We start from the raw sequence: 21,468 nt of genomic DNA, 5'->3' as shown, positions 1-21,468 counted from the left end.
ATCGTCTTTCTCTTGTGATAACCTCTTGCGCAATGTGTCAAAAGATTGCGCAATCTGATACTGTACACAAATCCCAGTCAATCGTCATACTGTTGTAGACCCACAGCGAGTTCTGTGTTGTAGACCACGGCCTGAGCGTAGACGTCTATTGCCATTCTGCCGGTGCTCGTTTTACTAAAAAAGGGCGTATGATAGGCATTAAATGTTCCTCATATCTAGTTATTGTAATAAATGTACGATATCTAAGAAATTCATTTCATTTATTGTCATATATTATTCACATGCGCAGCAGTTAGTACAAAACGCATCTTTTCGAATTACTCGTTATGATTGTAACTAAGCCTGGCAACAACGGAGGTGCGAGGTCATGTGTTCTGTGTGTTCTATCAGGTGACCTTTGTACGCTTCGCCACACACGAACGCAGTGTACGCACGTACAACAAGCGATTTTCTGATATGACGTGACATGACAATGAATAAAAGCGGCGATTGCGACATCATCGTGACATCAAGAGCAATCCGAACCCTCAACAAGGCAAGTAAGGTATAACGGTAGTAGGATTTGTCGCACGTTTGCATAAAAAGGGGGAAGCTGTTGACATATCCGCATTAATAGTGGAGGACTAGAAACTGTGTAGACGTATTTGTCTATAGACAGCTCTGAAAAGTGCAGAGAGTAGAACGCGTTCTAGAGAGAAATGTCACAGGGTTCCCTTTCACAGACAGACGACAGTGGTTGTGCAGAGGTGCCGAAGATAACATGCTCTGTTGAAAATCTACCACAGCAATCTTCTGTAGAGAACAGTTCAATGACTCTGGAGACACAGGGGGAGACGACAATACGTAACCCAGAAATTATTCACTCCAGCAGTTCAGTCTCTAAAATTGCACCTTCCGCACAACCGCCGGTCAACATCAACGGCAATGGAGCAGTAAAATTAAATTCAAAAGAAGGGCCGTCTCAAAGGTCTACAGATACGACACTGACCACTCACACTAACGTTAGTGAGACAAATTTGACGGAGGAAAATGGGCAAGAGGAGTCCTCGTCATCAGTAACTGGAACCAAAGAAGTCTGTAAGTTTTTCTCCAGAACAGGGTGGTGCAAATTTGGTAAGAACTGTCGTTACGCTCATCCCAACCGCCGAAAATCCGATCAAGAGGGACTCGACAAGGATGAAGAATCGTCGAGTCGGGCGGCCGCGGTGGCGGCCACAAGTACCTTGCCAACTTGCCGCTTCTTTGCCTCAACGGGGCGATGTCGATATGGCCTCCAGTGCAGATTCGCCCACGTGAGCAAGAAAGTTAAGTCTGAAGGAGACGATGCCATCAGTGGCGTACAGCCCAAGGGGGCTGGAGGAGAAGAGGAGGTCGAATCCCTGTCCTCATCGACATCCCAGCTGTCCGTCACTGGTGATGGACAACAAAGAGTGAAGACTAGAGATTCTAGGAGGTGTCAGTTCTATGACAGGGGCTACTGTCGGATGGGAAACCATTGCAGATACCTACACGATGAGACCACAGTCTTGGTCAACAAGACTCCTGGACGTCTCCTGGACGTGTCAAGAGGTACATTGTAGGCCTATATTCTAATTCTTTGTCTGGAATTCTAGACAAGCTTAGGAGTATTATAGGAGTAGGACCTTGTATACCGGTAGTTCTTTAATTTCTTGGATTTTGTTGTAATTTGTCTGTAGGTTCTATATGTTTTTCATTTTTAGTGGGGGGAGGGGGAGGGATGGAAGGAACACATACTGAAACTTTAATATCTTCCTTCATTTTTCATTGTATTATTGGGTGTACTTGGTGGGTCGAAGAATTATGAGACTTTCCCCCAACATACATTAATGTGCTGTAACTCAGGAGAAAGGGACATGGACCCATGATATGATTTTACTTGATGTTAACCCTGGCGCGGGGCGCTGTAACTACAGTATTACTATGTGTTGGGGTCGCTGGTGCAGTTAGCTTGATGTACAAATGTACATATGTGTAGATAAAAGTATCAAGTGCTGTTTTCTTTTTGTGCTGATTTGTTAAGCATTAAATTTGATTTCCTTTTTTCATATCTAGTTTTCCTGTCTATGGATGTATGTGAACATGGCCGATCTGCTCGTTGTCGTTGATGTTAATGTGTTCCCACAGACTTGAGACTATGTAGAGTACAAAATGTTTTTTATAAACTGGAGCTGATCAATCATTTTATGGCCTTTATGGTCTCTTTTTATGTTCCATTTATTGTGTATTCATGTCAAAATGACGGATCAAAGTGCATCTGTCACAGAGGGAGAGGCATTTTTTTTTTGGTGGTAAATCTGGCCTCAACAAGTAGGGTCCTACACTTTTGTAATCTTGTTATTATCATGCACTTCATTTCTTTGTTCTATCTTCCTCTTATCAGACGATAAAAACACTAATCAGGGGGAATGGCAAGAAGTTCGGAAACATGTCAATCCGATGACAGTGACCTCTCGACCTCTGGCGGAACTCAAAGATGGAGATGCTCAGCAGATGAGGGCAGTAGAGATCAGTCAGCTAAAGAAGAGGTTTCCAGGTGACAAGCTTGAAGTGTCGGGTGATGAGAATAACCCAACATACCGCTTCACTGTGAGTCCTACAGATCCAGATTGGGTGAGTGCAACAAAAAATTGACAAATTGTACCTGGGCATTTCTACAGTAAAAGGGTACATTTCAGGGATGTCGCTTCACTTTCTGTTTCCAATGTGCATTACCTCACAGTACAGTACTATCGTCTTTTAGAACACTTTAATCAGAGATAACTTTGCCCCAAAATTGCTTCAAAAAAAAAGTTCAAAGATATGAACAATCTTTTAGAATTTTTGCCAAAATGAAAGAAATTGGGGGAAAATTTACATGCAATGCTAGAAAGTTTTATGAAGGCCAAATAATGAATGCTCACTGAAGCTTTGTTGAATGGTTTAAAGATAATAAAAAGTTTTGGTACCTCAAAAGTGTCCTTGAATTTCCTTGTCTTAGTTTGTGTTTCAGGTTAAAGTACCTTTCATATAACTAACACTGTGAGACTTACTCGCCCCAAAGTGCTCTCATGTCTTAGTAATCATGCAATTAACTGCGATCAGCAGCCCCATACGCATAGCGACCAGCAGTCCCATACGCATAGCGTAATCGGGCTTCGCATTGTAGCATTCAGGATCATGACAGATTTAGTATCGCAGGGTAAATGTCAACTTCAAATCCCATAAATTCTTCAATTTGAAGACTTACCAATTAACTTGAAGTATTGGAAACAGGCTTCGGGCAACGTTTGGTTCTGCCTATAGTCCCTTTCTGTTCGAATTGATGACTGAATGTGACTCGGGTCGACAGGACCTTAGGAGAGCTACATATAGTACACTGAATACTACAGCCAGTGCATGCGAACACATCACACGCACACAAATTTCAAATCCATGAACGGATAAGATGTTTGTTTGCGCATGCGCTGGCCATGGTATCCAGTGTATGTAGCTCTCCCAAGGTCCTCTCGACCGAGTCACATTCAGTCATCAATTCGAACAGAAAGGGACTATTGGCAGAACCAAACGTTGTTCGAAGCCTGTTTTCAAGACTTCAACTTAATTGGTAAGTCTTCAAATCGAAGAAATTTTTGGATTTTAAGTTGACACGTACCCGCGATACTAATTCTGTCATGATCCTGAATACTACAATGCGAAGCCCCATTACGCTATGCGTATGGGGCTGCTGGTCGCAGTTAGCTATGCGTACAATGGGCTGCACGCTGCTGGTCGCAGTCAGTGGTTTCGTACAATATTTATCGACGCTGGACAGCGTCGGCTCTGGTACGAAACCATTATTGCACGATTACTAAGACATGAGAGCACTTTGGGGCGAGTAATTCTCACAGACAACGTACTTTAACCTGAAACACAAACCAAGACAAGGAAATTCAGGGAAGCTTTTGAGGTACCAAAACTTTTTATTATCTTTAATTGAAAGAAAAGATCAAATAACAGCTCTAAAATTCTAATGAACACTAGTATACCACTTCTAGCCTTAGCATGTAATGTACAATGTACACAACATGGAAAGACAAAAATGTTGCATTTTTTTTGTGTGTGTGTGCTTTTGCTGTGGAAATGCCCACCTCTTTCTTTTTAAGGAAAAACAAACAAAGAAAGTACTTTGTATAGTGGATAACCATGATTGCAGTTTTTCCTAATTTTATTTAGTTTCATGCAATGCCATTGATTAAGTTGCATATGAATGTATTGTCGCTACATGCTTTAATTACTAATGTATTTCAGCAAGATTATTTTATTTAGTCATAGAAACTATACATATAAATCATTACAGAATTTTTGGATATCATATTCCAACCTACAGCCAGCCCTTCAGTATGAAAGAAGTGTTCTTGAGTTGTACTGCATGCTGACACCAATTTCTCTCCTTGTATACAAGTAGTATCAGTGTGTAATCAGTCATTTTCTTTTCTTCTGTTTTTTCTTTTTTTCACTGTGCTCAAAGTAAATGATCCCTGTCTAGCCTATCACTGGAAAACAACATACAACTTTATACAACTTAGGAATAAAATAATGTGGCTACAGACATGACAAAATTTCATTGGAACTGATTCCCTTTGCACAACTGTACAAATTCACAATCATATTTGTACAGGAGAAAAATTTGCAAAGTCACTGTGGTGTGCAAGGGTATTTCAGGAAAGTGACCTCATATTGTGGTATGAGTGCATGACAGACTGAATACCGGTAGATTGTTGAAGATGAATACCGGTAGTAGGTTTCTCAGTCAAGAATACTGCTTTGAGTGTTTCTTCTACTAAGGTTTTCATATTCATATCTGACACTAATATGCCTTACACTTACACATACAGACACACTCACACACACATACACACAAACCCAAAGTGAAAATGAGTGCATATGGAGTGATATCAGCCATGTAAATTCATTTTAACAAATTATTGTAATGAAATGTGTGAACCTTCATAGCTAGAAGCATGAGTCTAGACACAAGTGAGTTAACATGCAGTTCATACATACAATGTACATTTGTAGGGTGATATGAGTCAGAGTGCATCTATTTTTCAAAGTCATATTTTTTTTTTCAAAACTCACACACACATTGCATATATTCAAATTGATGTAATTTCATCCTCCTGCAATATATATATATATATATATATATATATATATATATATATTTTTCTCTCAAACAATTGATATACAGTGGCCTAGCCTCTTATATTTATGTACATGTTTTCTATGTTGCACTAATACTCTATAGTTTTTAACATGAGTATCCATGTAATATCTATGGTAACTTATTGTTTTCTTCATTCTTTTTACAGCCTTTTGACCTCAAGAACTTTGACCTGATGATCACTTTCCCTATGGACTACCCACTGAAACCTTTCCAGCTTGAAATGCCCGAAGATCAGGTTCTACCAAATGTAATTCTTACGTAAGTATATACAAAGAAAAAGGTACAACGTATATACACAAAAAAGTATACGTGTACCTACGTAGTTACAAACAGCTGATTTTTTTAAAATCATTTTCATGGCAAGTGGATACGATTGAATAGTGTGAATGATTCACATTTATTATCTTCGACTAGACTGAGATTCAAAGGGCATTCAAACATTTTTTTCTTCAAATTTTGAAATATAATACAGTAGATTTGAAATGTCTGAGTGATGAACAATGAGGACAGCCTCATACCTTTTTTCAGTGATATATTACAGGACTTGTCCATATATATTGTGATACCAGTTGAGGTAAGTGAGTTCAAGGTTCATCATACGTAGTGTTAATGATTAAAGGACAAGTTCACCTTCATAAACATAAGGATTGAGAGAATGCAGCAATATTAGTAGAACACATCAGTGAAAGTTTGAGGAAAATTGGACAATCGATGCAAAAGTTATGAATTTTTAAAATTTTTGTGTTGGAACCGCTGGATGAGGAGACTACTACAGCTTGTGCGTACAACAGTATAAAGAAAATGTAAAGAAAATTCAACATATTTTCACTTTTTTCGCATAATAAAAGAGCACTTGACTTGCCTCTTTCTAAAGGCAGGGGGAATGATATTACCCCTAACATACAGATGTATGTCGGTAACGAGTCAAGGGAATGTGTACTTTTTTCAAAAGATGAAATTTTGTGAAATTCTCTTTGTATTTTCCTTATATTGTTGTACGCATGTGACTTCTAACTTATTCATACAATGCAGTAGTCTTCTCATCCAGTGGTTACTGCATTAAAACTTCAAAAATTCATAACTTTTGAACGGATTGTCCGATTTTCCTCAAACTTTCACTGATGTGTTCTGCTAACATTGCTACATTCTCTCAATCCTTATGTTTATGAAGGTGAACTTGTCCTTTAAGCTGCTCTGTAGTGTTCATGATTAAACTGTCTATTGTTTGCAGGGATTATCAGATTCTTTTGAAGGCCAGCTACTAATGTTATCAAATTAAAACAGGCCAATTCTGTATACCTTATTTAGGACAATCTACAAGTTTAAAATCTTATCAAAAACTCCATGTGTCGATTTTGAATGGAACAGTGATAGTTCTGACGCTTCTCATTTGATCACTGTCTTCTTCCACAAATCAGTACACATGGTATTTGTTAGCCATGCCACCCCAAATCCATGTAACTATGATTACAGACCACAAGACCACATGGCGGCCACACATTTTATCACAAGCAGAGCTGTGTTACCAAACAGTATCTGCCAGTATAGAGTACCAAAGTGTTATATCATATTCATTCATTGCCATGGAAATTTGTTTTAAACAACCTCACCTAGCCTGACTAACCAAAAAAACATAACTTTTGCTAACCATGCCCATGCCTGGTTCCAGTCCAAGCTTTATGTTTATTTAAACAGCAACAACAAAACCATAACATCTATCACTTCAGTACTGTACTCTATTTCATGGGTCACTTAACTTAAATGCCCTGGATTGAAGATTACACACATACCACAGACTGTTGAAGCTTGCCCGCTTTACACCCACACATCCTACCCTTCAAGATACCTTCATGCAATTCTCACACCTAACACTTTTGTTGTTGCTTTTTTAGATTTTATAATCTGAACATCTAAATTGAATGACAGTTCTACACACCTTCATTGGTGACAATAACTTTTTTTAAAAGCCTTGTTTCTTTCAGGCACTTTGCTGTTTGCGTCTTTGTTCTAAAATGGCATGTTAATTTTTTTTTTTTTTTGGGGGGGGAGGGCATTTTAGGGGGAGGGCATTTTTTCAGGAATATGTTGTTTTGGGTTTTGTTCTGTTTTGTTGTTTTTTTTTTTCATTTTTATGTGGCTCGCTGTGGCTCGCTCTATGTTTTTGTGCAAATAGATTTAATAGCAGTTTGGAACAAACAGGCAAATACACACAATTACACCAATTAACCAATTACATAATACATAAGCAACCAGAGCTCTTAAGAAAATTCAAGGAAACAATCTCTGCTGTACAATTTTTTTACAGTTCTTTTTTTTTTTCCTGATTTGCTTCTGATTTTTTTTCAGGCACATGTCAGTTGCAATAGCAGAGTGGCTCACAGCTCGGCATGCCACCAACCAACTCTCGAACCGGGCGGAGCTTATGGTGCGACCTTTCCTCCGATGGTTTGACAGGAGCTTGGAGAAGCTGTTCACAGAGGGCGCCAGAAAGGTATTTAAAATACCATGGTGGTGATTATCATGTTCAATTCGTCTCCTTGTAGATCACTGTGCTGTAATTACAAAATGTAGTGTAGAACACAAGAATGTAGTATATTCGGAATAATTCTGTTTGCCATAGTGTTAGTGTGTCCTTTTGTACTACATCGCAGTTGTGTCTGGCGATAAAATTAATGTCAATATTTTTCAATATCATAATGATTGTTGTGCATTACATCCTCAGTTAAGTGTTTTTCCTATTCTGAGAATGCATGGTATTGATTTTTGATTTACTGAAAAAGATGTCACTTTCTTGATAAAACAAAGAAAGATAAAAGGGAGGAAGTGTTCAGGATGGCAACCATGCTGTTTGTAGTTGTATCTTATTATAAACAGAAGAGCTTAAAAATTCGAGTATAGAATCAGGGAGGACTAGAAAAAAAAAAAGGATTATATTAGATTTAGCATTGTTACAGTATATATGAAAAGTCCATTATTACAGCTTGGTATCACTTTGAATTTCAGGCCATGTCTAGCATACAATGTAGTTGGGGAAATGCTTTGTAGACCGATTTGGCTGTGTACAATTCCACCATAAACATGACCCCGAATAATCTACAATATCAACTTTGATTTGCTTGTCTCACCCATTGTTTTTGACATAGTTCAAAAAGGAGGTGTATGCCAAAGCAGCTGGGTTTGAATTCATCTCATATGCCAAGCCAGATGCTACCAGTGAGATGGCAGTTTCAGAGGAGAGTGAGGCAACCTCATATCGAGGAAAGGAGTTCATATACAGTGAAAGGGTGGAAAGCAGGAATGAGGATGAGGAGGAAGAAGGTGAAGGAGATGATGAGGACGAAGATGATGATGATGATGAGGAGGAGGAGGAGAAGGAAAGCAAGCCGTCAGCAACCAAAATGTCCATCTATGAGTCTCCCACTGATAATAGGCGTGGCACAGAAATCCGCCTGCAGCAGCTGAAACTGAGTGAGTCTACAGCGACCCTTACATGCCAGAAGATCAGGCTGTGCATCCAGTGCAGTCGCTGCAAAGAGAACATCAGTCTAGACGTCACCCATGGCAGGGCCCTGGTTGTGCACTGCCCCAAATGCCAACGAGAGCAGACAGTGGCCTACAGACCCTGCATCGTCCACCAGTTCTCTGCCGTCCTGGGTTTCCTTGATCTGAATGAGTGTGTGCCCGTGGATCTCATCCTGTTCGAGAGCAATTTCACTCTGTCTTGCATGATGTGCTCGGACGAAACACATGTCAAGGTATGTTGCTGTTACAGCATCTCCTGCTGTATTTTTATGAATGTAATGTATCTTCAAGCTACTTTTCTGAAATGTGAAAGTATGCTTATTAGCCCAGGTACCGTTGTATACATTAAAGATTAATGTACTTGGACATGTTGCATACTGAACCCTCCTATGGCTCACATTGATACCATAGATTTGATGGATGGGAAAAAAAAAAGAAGAGAAACATTAGTAATTTTGTTTGGACGTGACTTGTGAACTTGAGGTGTCATTGAATAGATCGGTCATGGACATGAAGCACATATTTTTAAAGATTGTAGGACAGTAATAGTCTACTTATTTTAAAACATGATGACATTCATTTTCTATGCATGACTTTTTTGGGTTTTTTTTTGTCATGCCATTTCATCAAAACTTAAACCCTTCACTTTCCTTCCCTAACACATCATCAAAAGCTAAACAGCCACTTCAATGAGAATAAGCGACAGAGATTAATGGAGCCTAATAGCTTTGGAAGACATTGTCTTTCATATTGTGTCCTGTATTTATTATTGCCCTAAGCATGAAACTAAGCATGGCATAATTGATGATTAATACCCGACTATCCTATGCATGAAGTATTCTGTTGGCATCCTCGTCATTTACTGAATGTGAGTGCTAAACTTTGTAACAAATCAGCCTTTTTTTAAATCAAATGTGTTCATTTTATTGTGCTCAGGGCTTCCAGTATGGACAAGCCAGACAAGTGTGGTGCCTGAAGTGTCATGAGAAAATGAGCATTGCTGTAGGATCGACCAAGTTCCAGAGACTAGTTGCCTCAACTCCTGAAGGTACGTCAAGAAAATTGAAGAGCTTTTTGAAGGGTTTTTTTTTTTGTGTTTTTTTTTTTATAAACAGCTACAAACAAAAAGATGAATGCAAAGAACCTTTTGCTTCATTAAAAAAAATATATATATATATATATATTATTATTATTATTTTTTATTCATTTTTTTTTTTTAAGAATGAGAAGGAAAAAGAGGAAAGTAAACATGTACAATGTTGTTTGTATGATGATTTTGTGAACACTAAAAATTATTATTTTTTTTTCTGTATTTGTCTGAACTCTCTCTATGTGTATGTGAACTGGTACAAATGCAATGTAATGTAAACTGGCACTGGCTATCAATGATGCCATTAAGTTAAAGTGAAGAGTCACACTTTCGTGCAACAAGTGGCATTATCATGTAAGATTATTTGTATGTTGTTGTAACTGATAAGAGCAGTGTTTTCTTCACCCCTTGAGAAGGGACTGAAAAAAAAGGGAAATATGCTCGTTCAGTGAGCTTTGAAAGTGTCTTTACTTTCTGTCTACTTTCTTTTGATATGTGTCGTCTTCTCATTGTGAGAAAATGTTGGTCGATTCCATCAAATGAATGCCATGTCATGAGCGTGTAAAGCACTAATTGTAAACTTTCCATGTGGCAGTCAAGTTCAACTACTGCAAGCCTGGAATCACTATCTCGAGGCCTCCTCTAATCAGCAGCATTTCCATTTGTCTTTCCTTTATCCAGGGCCGAAAGAGGTCGTCTCATTGAAGAAGCAGAGACGTGTAAAAGATCCAGCCGTCAAAGAAGGCAGTCCCCTCCCGGCAAATGGAGCCTGCAAGCACTACAAGAAGAGCTTCAGATGGCTTCGGTATGCCCATCTCTTTTCTGCCTACTTACATTGTAATGTGCATGATACATGCGATGGATATTGTACAGCATGACTTTTGTTATTGTTTTTGTATGAGTCTCGGTTTCACATTCTCGTCCTGCCAGAGTGTGTGTAACTTTCATTTTGTTGGTTTCCTTGTGAGAGACCATGCAGGGGAGCTTGCAACAAGCAAAGAATGTCTTCATTGTTTCTGAGCAGCTCCTGTATTGAGTGTTATTATTTATTTTTTTATTATTCTTTTTTTTTTTGTGGACATCCTTTGTCATATGCATTGTAGTGTACCCAGCACATGCAGAGGATGAACTTATGTCAGTAAAGCAGCTACAGTAAATTTTAGTACCAAATCAACATTAATTTTGGTATTGTGAAAATGTAATTATTATTCAAAGCTGCTCTTTAAAATCACTGTTTTGATATCATAATTATCATGATTGCATAAATTGATAGATAGAAGAAAGCTGCAGGGTACATGTATTGCTTTAATATGACCCATTATAATTTTGACTTAAAAACAAAAACTAAAATGAAATACCAATAATATCAGCTTCTGTAAATGTTATTATGAAGCCTGACAAATGTGTGTTGTTCGTGCAATAGATCAGTGTACTAATACATGTATAGACATTTTGCTGGAACTCAGATTAAGAGTGAAAATTCAAAAACTGTCCTTTGGGATGCACTCTCAGGCTTTTCTTAAGAACTTAACTGTGAAGAAGAGTTGTGTGGCATCAGATGCATCCTTCCATGTACTACTAATTCTGGAGACTGCCAATCACCTCAATTAACTTACGATATTTTTCTTCTCTTGTTTCTTATTCTTAACCTGAGCTTTTTCGTACTTAGACGTGGAACTTATGCTGTCATGATATCATTTTGGTTTCTTTTGTATGCTCTCTTCTGGGCAGATTTCCGTGCTGCGGCAAATGCTATCCTTGTGACGAGTGCCATGATTTAGCTGAGCTGGACCATGAGATGAAATTTGCCACCAGAATGATCTGTGGATTCTGTGCTAAAGAGCAGGTAGGCAATTACAGAAGTCTCTCTCAGAACCTGTAGCAAAGCAAATCATTTTGGACAGCTTTGGAATCAGCTCCCCAATGATATCAGAGAATGTTCATCATTAGATCAGTTCAAGTCTTTATTGAAGTCTCATTTGTTTGTAAAGTAACCATTGCTCTGTAAATTGTTTAATGATGTGTTTAAGTTGATATATATGTAATTTTCTACTTTGTATTGTGTGTTCTTACACATGTATAATCTGTCTTTTCTCATTTCTAAAAGCGCTTAGAGACTTGAATGTAATTTGCGCTCTATAAAAATGGTTTATTATTATTACTATTATATGGATGGGACGATGATGTGATGTAGAAACTCTTTGTGCCAACAACTTGGTAGCAATCCTGCAAATGTTGACAGTTTTCAGGCAAGGTTGGTCCACAGTGAACAAGAAGTGATGAGATGTAGACACACATTGAACAACCGATCATCTAACTGAGTGCATACTCTTTTTGTCTTCAATTTACGTTGTGGGTGTGTTTGTTTGTGTGTGTGTGTGTGTGTATTACCTTCAAATACCAGCAATCTCTCTTTTCCACCAACATTACTTTGCTTCATTGTAAAAAATAGCAGAGCCCTTTGCTAAAACAGTGTCACTCTGAAGATAATACTTTTGTTCAGAAGACCATAAATATTGCTAGTAGTAGTAGTACTAGTAGTTGTAGTAGAAGTAGTAGTAGTAATAGTAGCAGTAGTAGTTGTTGTTGTAGTACAGTTGTAGTATGACTAGTACTAGCAGCAAAATTTAATGGTATTGTTATGATGATGATGATTATTATTATTATTGCCATTATCGTTATGATCTCTCAAAAGATATATTCCGCGGACAAGCCCTGCATTGCGTGTGGCTCCAACACAACAAAGTCCAGGACCACTCACTGGGAAGGAGGAACTGGTTGTAGGAACAAGTCGAAAATGAGCCGGTAGGTGTGACAGGTTGACTTGATTTAATTTGATTCTGATTTTGTATTTTGATTTGTTTTGTTTTTTTTTCTCTGTGCAGCATTCCTTGAATTAACACATCATATTTTAGGTAGGCCTACTGTTTACCTTTGGGAGCAGTGATTTAACCCTAAAAAGACTGGGGGGGGGGGGGGGCCTAAAAGGCCCCCCCCTCGACATTTCGCGCGATTACTCTGCAACACGCAATGCTCTCGCCGCGATGCTCTATGACTTTTTTCTTTCGAGTTTCCCGCACATTTTGATACCAAATTTGTGACGCCCGGGGGTACGGTTCTGAAGTTACATAACTTTTTGTACATGCACGTGAGGCCGAAAATGGCTCAAAAATGTGATTTTGTGTACAAAGTCAATGCAAATTGAGTTTTTTCACATGGCTCATATAAATATGCTTATTTTTACTCTCAATGGCTAAAATTAATTTGTTTTAGGAGTATTATGCTATAAAAAGTGTCCGCCACAAATTTTGTTAAAAAAAACAACAAAAACAAAAGGTCGAAAAAACAAAGAAATACATAAGAAATTCATAAAACAATAAAATAAATAAGAAATTAATTTTGATACCGATTTTTTTTTTAAGTACATTTGCTAAGAATGCCACTAAGAATAATTAAACCAAAAATGAGCACTTTTGGAGCTTTATTTACTGATTTAGATCAAAGAGTCTGATTTCTCGCATAAATTAGCATAATTAATCAATATAAAATAAAAGAAGACTATTTTGTAAAATTTGAATATACGATCTTGTAGATTACATCGCACACTACCATTGTGCAAATTTCCATGGCGATCGCGCGATCCACGGCCGAGATCTTAAGGGGGGGCCCTTTAGCCCCCCCCCCCCCCCCCCCCCCCCCCCCCAGTCTTTCGAGCTACCAAAATAGCCCAGTCTTTTTAGGGTTAAAAAAAATTCGAGATATCACATTTGATGCATATGTGTAAGTCAGTTGTATCACAAACAGCCTATTATATAAAAAAAATTTTCAGTAACGCCTAAAATATAAGGAGATATCACTAGTTTTCTCAATAAACCATAACTGTAGACAGTTATTTCTAGAAACAATTTGTAGTGTAGCAATTGTTCACATTTTGTATGATTAGCAATACTTAACTTTGATTATACTGATTGACATTTTTATATTGGTTGATTTTTTTTATCCCTACATATAACTCACATTTTAGAACTATCTTTAAGCACTAAAACTGGATTTTTGTTTCATTTGCATACGTGGCCCAGCATCACAAAACGAACAAAAGGTCACCAGACATGGATTTTTAGTTGAGGGCAGATTCTGAAAGAGCTGACTCTAAGCTTTAAAATGATGTATAACTCAATTCATATGGACTCCCCTAACCTATCTAAATGCTGGAAAGAACGCACACACTCTGGGAAAGTGTGAACTGAGGAAAGAGGTTCTGAAGTACAGGGTCTATTCAAACACTTAATCTTTACCAAGCCGTGCGGGGTGTGTGAGGAAAAGGGACAAAACACCAGGATGTAAACCGCTGGAGCAACAACAATGAAAGGATTATTAGATTAAGCTGAAATTGAGTATGCTCTATTAACACATTCTATTCACGATTAATGCCAACTTTCAAAGTAGTAGCATTATCCTTTAAAAAGTTATTATAGTTCAAAGTAAAGAGTATGCAAAGGATTTCAAGAAATGAAAGGGGCCTCATACCTGATCATTTTACATACCTGATCTCTCCACCCAAAAAGGGTTGTAGAAAAACTGCTGAAAACACACTTTCCATTCATGTTATGATCCCAAACTAAAGAATAATATAGAAGAAGGATAGGTCTTTCAGAAAATATGAAAAACTCAATATTGTTGACCCGTTTTACCTTTTTTGAGTCCTCACGTAAAATCAAGGGGTGTGACTTTTTGTTCCGTTTTGTGATGCACAGTCACATACATGGTTAATAATATCTTTAAGTGACATATCTTAGCAAGTGTTTGTTCGTGAGTTCATTTCAATTCCTTGGTTTTAATAATGGATTTAATCATATATTGATTTTTTTTTCTGTTTTTGTTTTGTTTAATTTTGCCTTATTTCTGTTACAGACTTGACAAGCAGAAATTTGCCAATTTGAACAAGACCACCTCCAGGAAAGCACAGAAGATGGAAGACATCAAGAAAGGAAAGAAAAAATAAATGCTAAACTGATAATAAGTGATCCAAATCCTGCTTCACTGGACATTTCAACATCCAAAGTATCTCAAGAAATACTGGGTTTGTTGAACAGACATTGTGCATACATGGCTCTTCTGTGCTAGACCATGGAAGCCTTGAGAGGGGATTTTTGAAAAATGCTGAAAAACTTTTGACATTCTCTGTGTTTTTTGCAAGAAACTCCTTCCTGTAGACTATTGTACAGTGGACTCCCATTATAACAAATACCTTGGGACTGGTAGTTTTCTTTTCTTATACTGAAATTTCATTGTGATAGAGGAGTGATTTAAAAGTATATGAAGATATGTACAGTGTAGCTGGTCATTTTAGGAGAACACTTTAGTTACTTTACACTGACAAACACCATTGATAATACAATGTAGTGCTATCATTGCAAGGAACATGTATTACAATTAGAAATAGATAAAAATAAATGAAATAAAGCAGGAATATCATCCATTGAAATCTGAGATTTTTATTTTATTTCTCTTGATTGTGAGTTAAAGTCAAAGAGTTCCTATGAAATCATTTTTAGTGTATTTTCATCCAGAGGTTATTACAGTGCCGACTTCTGGAAACATCACGCGGGCCCCTAGGGCAAATGTGGGGAGCCCTTTTTTTTATCTGTGGCGCTGATATGAACTCGGGCAGAGAAGCCTCTCATATCATAACATTCTTAGCATGTGATGCTTTGGTTAGAAGAAAAAGAAAATTACATTACCATGTGTCATACATGCTACACAGGAGGATCGCCATTGCAGCGTAGTGTCTGTGGGAGGATTTAAGAAATAGAAGAAATCTACTCTGTATGACTCATAATGCTGTATCATAAGTATATAGATTTATATTTGTACCAAAAAAGAAAACAACAAAAACAAAACTTAGGTATGTCATTGCCAAATTAGAATAGTGAAGCAATTCCTTAGGACTTCCTGTGTGAACACAGTGTATGGCAATTTGTAGTCCACATGTAGGGTTTTTTTCTTCTTTTTTTTTTCGTTGTTGTTTTTTAGTCTAGGGTTGTTATGTCTTTTCTTGATAGTGAGATCATGTCATATCAATGAAATTTATGTGAAGAAACAGTATGTGATTTCATTTATGAATTTCTTAATATTGAAAGATACAAAAACTCTGTGATATCACATATGTGAATTCTGTTATCTTTTTCTCAACTATTATGTATAGTGCATTCATGGCAAGACAACATTTCATATAGATTTCATTACTTGAGATTCCATACAACAAATGTGTGAGATTTATGTAAAGCAGTGCCTGCATAGTATTTTAAAGATTAATGTTTCAATCATTGTTGCCTTAATGTGATTTTCTAAATCATTATGGAAACTGAAAAACTGAAGAGCAGGATTGTAAACAAAGCTTTTGTAATTGGGTAAGCCTGTATGATGTGTTAACCCAATATGGCATTTCATAAGCCCCAAACCAAACCTGTGTCAGTTTTTTGCTTGCACTTAAATCATTTATGAGCGTTGCCATGTGTTTTGAACAGTGATGAATGTATTATGGTCATTAAAGCTGGGGTGCATGAAAGACTCGAGTAAAATGTAAAATGCGTATCCGGGCAATTACCCCCAGAGGGCAATTACCCCCCGGCTAAATACTGGTTAATGGTAAGGTTAGAGTTAAGATTAGGGTTAGGGTTAGGTTTAGTGTTAGGAGTTTGGGTTTGGGTTAGGATTAGGTTCAGGCTTAGGATTAGGATTAGGGCCAGGGGAAGGGTCCGGGGTAATTGCCCAGGGGGTAGTTGCCCTAGACCCTGTAAAATGACCCTTTCCATTTATGATTGAATTTGAAAGATGCATTAAAATACAGTGGAAACTTGATATTAAGAGATCTGATATAACAAATACCTGATATAACAAACTAATTTCTCCGGTCCCAATGAATTTATTTCCTTCTTTTTTTTTTATCGTTCATTAACTAAATAGAATATCTGGTATAAAGAACAAATCGTCTTGGTCCCAAGAATCTCGTACTGAGTTTCCACTTTATTTTGCATACGCGTGAGGGTTATGTATGTATGCATGCATACATAGTACAATGTATTACATACACAATAAGTCACAAGGTACTATATTGTATGTTTATGTTTTGCTATGCATGATTTACGTATGGTCCATCTTCTACCGTGTGCATTGCACTTTATAGCATTGCAGTGTTTCAATGCAAAATGCACGTATTAATGAGGAGCTGATGATAAGCAGGAAACAACACTAAGTTTTTGTTTTGTTTTGTCTTGTTTTGGAGGTTTTATTGGCTTATATAGCCCCTATATATATATATATATATATATATATATATATATATATATATAAGAGATCTAATATAACAAATACCTGATATAACAAACTAATTTCTCCAGTCCCAATGAATTTATTTCCTTTTTTTTTTTTTAATTGTTCATTAACTGAATAAAATATCTGATATAAAGAACAAATCGTCTTGGTCCCAAGAATCTCGTACTGAGTTTCCACTTTATTTTGCATACGCATGAGGGTTATGTATGTATGCATGCATACATAGTATTACATACACAATAAGTCACAAGGTACTATATTGTATGTTTATGTTTTGCTATGCATGATTTACGTATGGTCCATCTTCTACCGTGTGCATTGCACTTTATAGCATTGCAGTGTTTCAATGCAAAATGCACGTATTAATGAGGAGCTGATGATAAACAGGAAACAACACTAAGTTTTTGTTTTGTTTTGTCTTGTTTTGGAGGTTTTATTGGCTTATATAGCCCCTCTATATATATATATATATATATATATATATATATTGACATCAAATCTTGCACATTAATAGACGTGGCTGGTGTTGGGTAGCACCCCTTTAATCATCGAGCTTTCGGGCGAAAAGCCCTTCTTCAGGATCTATACAGTCAATGACAACAACGTATAAATAAAATCAACCTAGGTATAAGATCATACTAAACTCAACTAGCCTCATATACTATACATTTCAAAATATACTCAACATAAAGCATACCTCAATTCAGCGCATTTTATAACAAAAAACAAATCAGCATACTATTACTAAATACAATCGCAAAACAAAACTTACTGTGTTGGTGCTGAGTTGGTGCTGAGTGTGGTCTTGTAGTGTTGTTTGTTATAAAATGCGCTGAATTGAGGTCTGCTTTATGTTGAGTATATTTTGAAATGTATAGTATATGAGGCTAGTTGAGTTTAGTATGATCTTATACCTAGGTTGATTTTATTTATACGTTGTTGTCATTGACTGTATAGATCCTGAAGAAGGGCTTTTCGCCCGAAAGCTCGATGATTAAAGGGATGCTACCCAACACCAGCCACGTCTATTAATGTGCAAGATTTGATGTCAATAGATTTACTGTTCTTGCACCGCCCGCCATGTTTTGGTCAAGTCTTTTGATGCCAGTATATATATATATATATATATATATATATATATATATATATATATATATATATAATATACACTGTATATACTTTGATTGTCCGTGATATTCTGTTTTTCATGTTTTATTATCGCATGTACATTGTCGACACAAGAACAACATAACACAAAACCAACAAGCCAGGATATGGCAGCTGGTTTGATGGTCCAATCATGCCAATAGCTACCACTAATTGGGCATTTGTCATGCACGCTTGAACAACCAGTGATTTGAAAAGAATCTTACAAAGACAAAACATCATCTCTCGTATACAAATATCCCGTACTGTCAGTACTCCATCTAGGGCAAAATAATGATAAGATAATGGTTTGTTGAAGTTTATTTGGCTAGCACTAATAACCTTGATTCGAAATGAATTCCGGAGAGACAAAGCAGATGTAGATTATGTATTGTATTTACAGTGTAGATGTCATAGAGACCTACATCAAAGATAAACACATAAATAAATGGATGAATAAATGAATGAATGTATGAATAAATAAACAAATAGATAAATAAATAAATAAATGAATAAATAAATGAGTAAGTGAATATAAACTACCAAGAGACAAAATGGAGTTCTATATTTTCTTTTATTTCGGACCATGAGAAATAGAAATTGCAAGATTCTAGTTATTAGTTATTTTAGTTATTGTAGAATTGTGTCTTCTATACAATAATGCAAGGTTTCAGGAAGATGTCACATGACATGGTAAGTACTGTCATTGTCTAGCTCCGTATCAATGTTATAGACATCCCGATGTGACAATGTGAATGGACAACTATTAATATCTATGTAACAATAACATTATGACAATGTACAACCGACTGTGGCCTGTACCTAACATAGCAAAAAAGTTTCATTAGCAAATGAAGCAAATTAAAGTATGTTCTAGATATTTCCCGGGTTACCTAGGCACGGGGGGGGGGGGGAACGAAGATTCAAATAGTAGGCCTAATCGAGATGTTGATTTTACTATTAGGGAGAAGTGTTACCTGCTTTTCTGGTCGAATGTTTTCTATGTTTGTGATGAGAAAAAAAAAGTAAAAAGAGAGAGAGGGAGAAAAAAAAATCTTACTCAAATGATTGTATTCCAAGCAAGAAAATGAATATTCCCGCTGAGTCCAAATCTCTTTAGTAAAGTGTGAAGATTTCTTAACACTTGCCCTCTAAAGAGGAAATTACCTTTTATATCTAGAATTGTGTATACATCGCTCGCTAATGTCCAATAACGTGCGCAAGAGCAAACACACGTGAGGACGAACTTCTCTTCCATTCACAGAAAATGGTATCGCACAAAGTGATAACAATCAAGGCTCAAAAAGAAAAATAGCGGTGCTTTTCTAGCGTCTTCTATGTAGTAGACATTGGAAAATGTGATAAAGACATCGTCTGCGAGTTCTGTTAATTATTGACACAATTGCCAACCACACCCGATATCAGTTAATGAATAACGACAGATAAGACGGTCAGGCGGAAAGACATGTTCTCTCGGCCTTTACATATTCGCTCGCTTTGAAATAAACTACATTCGTCTTAGCAATGTTTAAATGAATGTGAATGCAGCGATTGGGCAGTTGGACAATTGAACCATCGAGAGCGAAGCCTTCTTCGTGCACGCCAATGAATTGACTTGACATTTCAGGATTGTAAAGTGTAATCGTTGCAGACAAGACAAGGTAAGTAATTGTCTGTGAAGTGACGCAATTTTGTACCATTATTACTCGTGTTTTATGACTGAGTGATGGTCTAGCACTGGAGATAACATGGCTACCCGGACTTATTTTTCGAAGGAGTCAAGAAAGCAGACACTATAGTGCTTAACTCAATCAAATATTTTGGCATAATAATTGAAATGAACAGACCTGCTATAAACTGCGATAACACGCCATTAAATAATTGCCTTTTCTATGTGCATATTGATTATACAGGTATCATAAATGCTCCGAAATTGTATATTTTATTCGTTTCGGGCCACCAAAAATTTCAAATTCAAAGATTTTAGTGGCCCGAACGGGTTACCAGAAAAAAAAAAAAAATGTCAGTGTCGAGTCATGATATAATTATGTTGCCACATCATATATATGCATATATATATATATATATATATATATATATATAACACACACACATATATCGACCCTTGACCCCCCCCCCCCACACACACACACACACACACGACCACTGTAACACTACATTTTTTTATTTTCTCTCTTCGACAGTCAAAACAAAGATTCTCTTAAACATATATGCGAAGCTATGAGCGGAATATTCATTTGTTTTCTTTTCTCTGTTTCAGGCCATACTCCAGTCTTTGCTGAGGTAATCTGCGGCATCAGCACACTGCAAATATTTCAAAGAGGATAGAATCCTGTACGATCCTGTGATAAATGGTCTACATCTCGCCTTGGTCTAGAGGCTTGCTCTGTATTGCTGTCCATCTGTTCGGATCGCATCAAATCAAATGGGGCTCGTGATCGGCGTAACCGCCTGCTGCTGCGCCTACTGCTTCTACAAGAAGAAGAAAAAGCAGCGATTGGGTAAAGATGGTGGTAACGACGATGACGCGGAAAACGGTGACGATTTAGAAGCGCAGATTCCAGGCGGTCAGAGCATGATGCGAGATGATTTCAACGACGTCACGCTGGATGAAATAAACACTGAAGAACTGCTGGAAGACTCTATAGGAGTGGACCGTGGACCTCCGCCGCCAGATATGCAAATCGGGATACAGCCTTCGTCCATGGAATACGTAGAAGAGGAGCGGGAGGCAGATGACACCAAACGCTCGTCCGGGAAGCACAAATACAAGTCTCTGACGTCGCCAGAGAGTGAAGACGAACTTGCCGAACATTCCAAAATTGAATCCTCTGACACAATTGAGCAGGAAAGTCATCATCAAAAAGACCCTGCATCGAATGAAACTGCGCCGACGCCGGGGGATGAATTCCTTGGCGAGGTCATTGATGCAGTTACAGAAGCTCAGAGTGAAGATGATGACGCAGGGTCCGGACCCGGTGGTGCAAGGAAATCATCATCGAAAAGGTATAGATATTCCCCACTGAAAGGGTCTCAAGAAAAGGAGAGGAAACGGATCAAATCAGGAGATGGCCAACAGGACTATGAGGAGATCAATACAATTGTAGCAGACGATGTTCACATAACGACGCCTCCTACCTACGTGTGA

General features: G+C 37.4%; 2 protein-coding genes across 2 annotated transcripts; both read left to right on the top strand.

Annotated features, from left to right (window-relative positions):
• The first annotated feature begins 561 nt into the window (after positions 1-561).
• Positions 562-17,113, top strand: LOC140230366 (uncharacterized). The gene is made up of 10 exons (XM_072310514.1): positions 562-1,569; positions 2,402-2,631; positions 5,352-5,464; positions 7,553-7,697; positions 8,350-8,961; positions 9,665-9,776; positions 10,500-10,623; positions 11,550-11,664; positions 12,514-12,623; positions 14,730-17,113. The coding sequence occupies exons 1-10, from the start codon at positions 699-701 to the stop codon at positions 14,818-14,820; spliced, it is 2,523 nt and encodes an 840-aa protein (XP_072166615.1). The 5' UTR covers positions 562-698; the 3' UTR covers positions 14,821-17,113.
• A 3,632-nt stretch (positions 17,114-20,745) lies between these two features.
• On the top strand, positions 20,746-21,468 carry LOC140231051 (uncharacterized). The gene has a single exon (XM_072311205.1). The coding sequence runs from the start codon at positions 20,746-20,748 to the stop codon at positions 21,466-21,468; it is 723 nt and encodes a 240-aa protein (XP_072167306.1).

The sequence above is a fragment of the Diadema setosum genome, chromosome 7, assembly GCF_964275005.1.
Source record: "Diadema setosum chromosome 7, eeDiaSeto1, whole genome shotgun sequence".
In the NCBI taxonomy this organism is placed as follows: domain Eukaryota; kingdom Metazoa; phylum Echinodermata; class Echinoidea; order Diadematoida; family Diadematidae; genus Diadema; species Diadema setosum.
This window is presented reverse-complemented; position numbering and strand designations above follow the sequence as displayed.

What these genes read in the sequence shown, in the direction of transcription:
- LOC140231051 (XM_072311205.1), top strand. Translation starts at nt 20,746, where the DNA reads ATGGGGCTCGTGATCGGCGTAACCGCCTGCTGCTGCGCCTACTGCTTC.
- LOC140230366 (XM_072310514.1), top strand. Translation starts at nt 699, where the DNA reads ATGTCACAGGGTTCCCTTTCACAGACAGACGACAGTGGTTGTGCAGAG. An exon ending in AGTTGCCTCAACTCCTGAAG is followed by an intron (nt 9,777 to 10,499) that starts GTACGTCAAGAA and finishes TCCTTTATCCAG; the next exon opens with GGCCGAAAGAGGTCGTCTCA. An exon ending in AACAAGTCGAAAATGAGCCG is followed by an intron (nt 12,624 to 14,729) that starts GTAGGTGTGACA and finishes TTTCTGTTACAG; the next exon opens with ACTTGACAAGCAGAAATTTG.